This window comes from Cherax quadricarinatus, chromosome 65 (genome assembly GCF_038502225.1).
Source record: "Cherax quadricarinatus isolate ZL_2023a chromosome 65, ASM3850222v1, whole genome shotgun sequence".
Classification (NCBI taxonomy): domain Eukaryota; kingdom Metazoa; phylum Arthropoda; class Malacostraca; order Decapoda; family Parastacidae; genus Cherax; species Cherax quadricarinatus.
Window position 1 is genome coordinate 5,121,358 of NC_091356.1, and position 7,500 is coordinate 5,128,857.

A 7,500-nucleotide genomic window follows, 5' to 3' on the forward strand; every position below is an offset into this window, starting at 1 on the left:
AACAAATCATACACATCTAGAAGAGAGTTCACCAGATTCAGCCTAGACATGATGAACAAGTTAAGCAACGACATCAACGCCACAACAATAAATGCTACAAGCAGGACATCAACGCAGCTCACAAGTTAGAAACGAGCACTAGACGATGTTTCCAACCGTAGTGGATCATTATCAAGTTGCAACGGATCCAAATGTCGCCTACTTTCTGTTTGCAGTTTGTGGTTAGTTATGTGGTGTACCAGCCGTTGTATTGCGACATTCTTACCCCCTCAAGGAAGGTTCCTTGATGTTGGTGAGGGGCTCTTGATTTAGGGAATTGGATCTGTGCTCCAGTTTCCCAAATTAAGCCTGAATGCCTTCCACATCCCCCCCCCCCAGGCGCTGTATAATCCTCTGGGTTTAGCGCTTCCCCCTTGATTATAATAATAATGCGACATTCTTAGAGTGTGTATATGATGCACTGGAATATAAATTGGAATATAAATTGAAATATACATTGGAATATACACTGTACATACACATGAAAGAAGAAGTTACCTCAAGTCATAGCGCACACACACACACACACACACACATATATATATATATATATATATATATATATATATATATATATATATATATATATATATATATATATATATATATTTTATATATATATATATATATATATATATGTCTTGCCGAATAGGCAGAACTTGCGATCTTGGCTTAAATAGCAACGCTCATCTTGCCATATAGGACAAGTGAAAATTTGTGTGTGCAATAATTTCGCCAAAATCATTCTGAACCTAACGAAATAAATATATTTCACTGTGTTTATTTAGTATTAAATTACTGTAAACAAATCTAAAATATATTTAGTTGGGTTAGGCTAAAATAAACTGTTCTTGTTATAATAAGGTTAGGTAAGTTTTCTAAGATTCTTTTGATGCAAAATTAAAAGTTTTTACATTAACGTTAATGAAAAAAATATATCTTTAAACGTATAAGAGAAAATTTTAGAAAGGACTTAATTATAAATGAGTTCTTGCTAATTGGCCAGTTTTACATATTCGGCACGACATATATATATATATATATATATATATATATATATATATATATATATATATATATATATATATATATATATATATAGAGAGAGAGAGAGAGAGAGAGAGAGAGAGAGAGAGAGAAAGTGTGATAGATTATTTGTGTATTTGAACCTACAGCTGAGATCATCAACACATGAACAGTCAGCAGCATACAGACAGGTAAGATTTTTGTTAGGATTTTTAATCCCGGAGGGTTAGCCACTCGGGATAACCCAATAAAGCCAGTGCATCATCGATCACTCTCTGTCTTATTTTCATTGTGGTCCTTCAATTTTGTTCCCCAGGATGCCACCCACTCCAGTCGGCTAACATCCAGGTACCTACTTACTGTTTGATGAACAGGGACAACAGGTGTAAGGAAACACCTCCAATGTTTCTACCCGGTCGGGGATCGAACCACAGACATTGAGTGTGTGAGGCGAGAGCGTTGCCTACCAGGCCACGGGAGAATCAATAAGTGTGTGTGTGTGTGTCCGTGTGTGTATTGACCTAAGTGACGACAGTCCATAATAATACGATGGTACAACATACCCACAGTATTTAACTGACTTTTTATGGCATTTTAGTAAGGAAGACATTTCGCCAACCACGGGATGGATATTATGGTGGCCAAAACTTAACATATTGTATATTATTTCCTACAGAAGTGTTGAGTAAACTGACAGATGAAGATGTTCTTTTTCACCAGGTGGTGTGTAGTAACATTGTGACGGTGGTGTTACGAGACCAGATGGTGTGACGTTGGTATTACGAGACCAGGTGATGTGACGTTGGTGTTACGATGCCAGGTGGTGTGACGTTGGTGTTACAAGACCTGGTGATAAATGATAATGTTTTGTTTTACCAGGTGGAGTGTAGTAATGGCGTGACGGTGGTGTTACGAGACCTGGAGCTGCTAGCCACTGGTACTTACAGATGTGAAGTAATCACTGAAGCACCTGTCTTCCATACTAAGTTTGGTGAGGGCAACATGACTGTGATAGGTAAGTGTGACTTAAAACAATTCTCAGTCCCTATCCACTTATTCTAATACAGAAGAAAACACATTTACCATCACTTGCTGCCTAGTTGTCTCTCCTGACTTACACTGAACTGCCACATCCTCACTCCTCCTTCAGAGTGCATGCACTGCACATCCCACCTTCCAGGACTAGCCGGCTTCTCCGAAATTTCACACTCCAACAACACGTCAAATCCCAGACACTGTTTGCCTCCACTTCGATGCACCTGACTTACACACGTCTCCTGGAAGACCAAGACCCTATCCTTCAAAAACCTCCGTCAAAACTCTCCTTCCAGTCCTTGGAATCCTTCCCTACATCTTCCTGCGCATAATCCCGTCTTGTTCCACACGACCAAATCATCTTTGCATTATACCTTCAACACCATCACCAAAAAGTTTTATTACCTAGCAAAGAGTAATAAAAATGGCAAATTAAAAATAAAAATAGGAATATAAAAAAAAATAAAAGTGAAAAACAGAACTATATATATGTGTGTGTGTGTGTGTGTGTGTGTGTGTACTCACCTAATTGTACTCACCTAATTGTGGTTGCAGGGGTCGAGACTCAGCTCCTGGCCCCGCCTCTTCACTGATCGCTACTGGATCCTCTCTCTCTCTGCTTCCTGAGCTTTGTCATACCTCTTCTTAAAACTATGTATGGTTCCTGCCTCCACTACTTCACTTGCTAGGCTATTCCACTTGCTGACAACTCTATGACTGTGTGTGTGTGTGTGTGTGTGTGTGTGTGTGTGTGTGTGTGTGTGTGTGTGTGTGTGTGTGTGTGTGTGTGTGTGTGTGTGTGTGTGTGTGTGTGAGTGAGACTATAAACTGAAGTAGAACATATAAATGGACAAGAGAAACAGCAATAAAGAAGGCAGAAATAAAGAGGCGGGAGAAATAAAATACCAGCGAGAATTCTGGGGGAAATTTTTGAGAACTTAGGAGATAAATTTGTGAAAAGTTACATGAGTGTTGCTGAGGGAAGTGTTGCTGGGAGTGAGCTGAGGGAAGTGTTGCTGGGAGTGAGCTGAGGGAAGTGTTGCTGGGAGTGAGCTGAGGGAAGTGTTGCTGGGAGTGAGCTGAGGGAAGTGTTGCTGGGAGTGAGCTGAGGGAAGTGTTGCTGGGAGTGAGCTGAGGGAAGTGTTGCTGGGAGTGAGCTGAGGGAAGTGTTGCTGGGAGTGAGCTGAGGGAAGTGTTGCTGGGAGTGAGCTGAGGGAAGTGTTGCTGGGAGTGAGCTGAGGGAAGTGTTGCTGGGAGTGAGCTCAGAGAAGTGTTGCTGGGAGTGAGCTGAGGAAGGGTTGCTGGGAGTGAGCTGAGGGAAATGTGTTGCTGGGAGTGAGCTGAGAGATGAGACGAGAATGTAGAGTGAGTTCTTTAACTCACGACATAGGATAAACGGATGTGAGTTAATAACACATTCTTAACACAGGATAATTACACAAGACAGTTAATAACACATTCTTAACACAGGATAATTACACAAGACAGTTAATAACACATTCTTAACACAGGATAATTACACAAGACAGTTAATAACACATTCTTAACACAGGATAATTACACAAGACAGTTAATAACACATTCTTAACACAGGATAATTACACAAGACAGTTAATAAACACATTCTTAACACAGGATAATTACACAAGACAGTTAATAACACATTCTTAACACAGGATAATTACACAAGACAGTTAATAACACATTCTTAACACAGGATAATTACACAAGACAGTTAATAACACATTCTTAACACAGGATAATTACACAAGACAGTTAATAACACATTCTTAACACAGGATAATTACACAAGACAGTTAATAACACATTCTTAACACAGGATAATTACACAAGACAGTTAATAACACATTCTTAACACAGGATAATTACACAAGACAGTTAATAACACATTCTTAACACAGGATAATTACACAAGACAGTTAATAACACATTTTTAACACAGGATAATTACACAAGACAGTTAATAACACATTCTTAACACAGGATAATTACACAAGACAGTTAATAACACATTCTTAACACAGGATAATTACACAAGACAGTTAATAACACATTCTTAACACAGGATAATTACACAAGACAGTTAATAACACATTCTTAACACAGGATAATTACACAAGACAGTTAATAACACATTCTTAACACAGGATAATTATACAAGACAGTTAATAACACGTTCATAACACAGGATAAGAACGGAAGTCAAACAATTTACCGTGATAACTAAGTATCCCAGGTGACTGAGCCAGTGTGATGGATCACCCTGGATAACACACTCTCTCCCTCTCTCTCTCTCTCTCTCTCTCTCTCTCTCTCTCTCTCTCTCTCTCTCTCTCTCTCTCTCTCTCTCCTCCTCTCTCTCTCTCCTCTCTCTCTCTCTCTCTCTCCTCTCTCTCTCTCTCTCTTTTTACACAGGGTTTGACAAGGTTAGGTTAAGGATCCCTAGCTTTATTGACAAGCTATTTACAGGTTAAGGATTCCTAACTTTATTGGCAAGCTCATTTGAAAGCATTTTTATTGTTATGAGACATACAAGTAGGAAACAGGATGAAGTTGGAGCCATCTGTGGGCCAGCATTTTCATTTGATCAACTGACTTTATCTCGTTGACATCATTATGCTGTGCGAATGTGTTCCATACTCGAGTCATTCTGGGTATGTATGATCTCAGATGGAGTGATGTTCTGGAGAAGGGTACAGCCAGAGTGAAGTTGCTGCTTTCTGCCCGTCTTGTGGCATAAAAGCTTGTTTCACGCTGTCCTCGAAGTGGATCTCTCTCTCTCTCTCTCTCTCTCTCTCTCTCTCTCTCTCTCTCTCTGTCTCTCTCTCTCTTTTTTTTTTTTTTTTTTAGGGTTTCTCTCTCTCTCTCTCTCTCTCTACACAGGGTTTGACAAGGTTAAGGATCCTAGCTTTATTGACAGCTATTTACAGGTTAAGGATTCCTAACTTTATTGGTAAAGCTAAGAGCTGTTACCTACATCAGCTCATTTGAAAGCATTTTTATTGTTATGAGACATATGTAGGAAACAGGATGAAGTTGGAGCCATCTGTGGGCCAGCATTTTCATTTGATCAACTGACTTTATCTCGTTGACATCATTATGTTGTGCGAATGTGTTCCATACTCGAGTCATTCTGGGTATGTATGATCTCAGATGGAGTGATGTTCTGGAGAAGGGTACAGCCAGAGTGAAGTTGCTGCTTTCTGCCCGTCTTGTGGCATAAAAGCTTGTTTCACGCTGTCCTCGAAGTGGATCCAAGTGTGGTATTTTGACAATATTGGCCTTGTACATAACAGTAAGGCCACCCACATCCCTCCTATGTTGAAGGCTCTGCTGAAATGACAGATCTATCCAGGATGGGTCCAGGCGAGAGATGAGACGTCTTGCCTCTCTCTCTCTCTCTCTCTCTCTCTCTCTCTCTCTCTCTCTCTCTCTCTCTCTCTCTCTCTCTCTCTCTCTCTCTCTCTCTCTCTCTCTCTCTCTCTCTCTCTCTCTCTCTCTCTCTCTCTCTCTCTCTCTCTCTCTCTCTCTCTCTCTCTCTCTCTCTCTCTCTCTCTCTCTCTCTCTCTCTCTCTCTCTCTCTCTCTCTCTCTCTCTCTCTCTCTCTCTCTCTCTCTCTCTCTCTCTCTCTCTCTCTCTCTCTCTCTCTCTCTCTCTCTCTCTCTCTCTCTCTCTCTCTCTCTCTCTCTCTCTCTCTCTCTCTCTCTCTCTCTCTCTCTCTCTCTCTCTCTCTCTCTCTCTCTCTCTCTCTCTCTCTCTCTCTCTCTCTCTCTCTCTCTCTCTCTCTCTCTCTCTCTCTCTCTCTCTCTCTCTCTCTCTCTCTCTCTCTCTCTCTCTCTCTCTCTCTCTCTCTCTCTCTCTCTCTCTCTCTCTCTCTCTCTCTCTCTCTCTCTCTCTCTCTCTCTCTCTCTCTCTGTCTCTCTCTCTTCCTCTCTCTCTCTGTCTCCCTCTCTCTCTCTCTCTCTCTCTCTCTCTCTCTCTCTCTCTCTCTCTCTCTCTCTCTCTCTCTCTCTCTCTCTCTCTCTCTCTCTCTCTCTCTCTCTCTCTCTCTCTCTCTCTCTCTCTCTCTCTCTCTCTCTCTCTCTCTCTCTCTCTCTCTCTCTCTCTCTCTCTCTCTCTCTCTCTCTCTCTCTCTCTCTCTCTCTCTCTCTCTCTCTCTCTCTCTCTCTCTCTCTCTCTCTCTCTCTCTCTCTCTCTCTCTCTCTCTTTCTGTATACATTTATAAGAGAGAAGAGCTCGAACCGAGGACCTCTGTGGGAGACGCTCTGCTCTACCATCCTGCTACACCCTTCTTTAGCACGATTATTCCACCTTTGTCACTCCTGCAACATGCATTACCAGGATTCCCAATTTATAATAATAATAATAATAATGATGTCCTAGCTGACATCAGTGACATACTACTATATACAAAGCCCCTTGTTATGCAGAACATTTCGGGCAAATTAGGTCAATTTTGTCCCAGGATGCGACCCACACCAGTCAACTACCGGGACACCAGGTGTCTTAGGAACCAAGTTCTAATGTTTTCACCTGTACCGGAGATCGAACCACGGACCTATTAATAGCATAACTATCTCATATATGGATCCCAGTATCTCTTAAAAAGTCTAAAAAGTCCACATTTGCCTCTTAAAATCTTAAATGGTCCACACCTGTCTAAGTCTAAAACATCCAAGTCTCTTTTGTAAAAAGTCTTAAAAGGTCTACATCTAGCTTTTAAAGAGTATTAAAAGGTCCATACTTGTCTTTTAGAGTCTAAAAGGTCCACTTCAGTCTCTTAAAGAGTCTTAAAAGGTCCACTTCAGTCTCTTAAAGAGTCTTAAAAGGTCCACTTCAGTCTCTTAAAGAGTCTTAAAAGGTCCACAACAGTCTCATAAAGAATCTAAAAGGTCTACACCTGTCTCTTAAAGTCTAAAAGGTCCATACCTGTTTCTTCAAGTCTAAAAGGTTCACATCTGTCTTAAAGTATCTCAAAGCTCCACATCTGTCCCTCTCTCCTCCAAATTCTTCTTCCTTGCACACCTGCATCTTGCTAAAGCGGTGCCTCTGCTTCCTACAGACCTGCCAGAGAGTGCTCCAGTGTTGGAGGGAGCCAAGAGCAGCTACCAGCTGGGTGAACGAGTCTCTGTCAACTGCACATCCCTCTACTCCAAGCCTGCAGCCTCACTTGAGTGGTTCATTAATGATCAAATTGTGGTGAGTGCTGGTGTCTTGTCTAGTTGGAAAAAATAAACACAAATGCAGTATGATGCGATCCTTTATTGACAACATTTCGCCCACAACAGTGGGTTTTATCAAGTCACAAACAGATCTGTTTGTGGCTTGATAAAGATCACTTTGTGCGTGAAACGTAGTCAATAAAGTATTGCATTATAC

General features: G+C 41.1%; 1 protein-coding gene across 4 annotated transcripts in view; it reads left to right on the forward strand.

The window, feature by feature from the left end:
• The window catches only part of LOC128700596 (cell adhesion molecule 2), a 132,277-nt gene that overhangs the window by 106,554 nt on the left and 18,223 nt on the right, over nt 1-7,500 (forward strand). For all 4 annotated transcript variants that reach the window (XM_070098886.1, XM_070098888.1, XM_070098889.1 and 1 more), the window contains 2 exons: nt 1,945-2,080; nt 7,184-7,320. In XM_070098886.1, the coding sequence (XP_069954987.1) occupies nt 1,945-2,080; nt 7,184-7,320 (273 nt within the window). The remainder of the gene's footprint in view (nt 1-1,944; nt 2,081-7,183; nt 7,321-7,500) is intronic.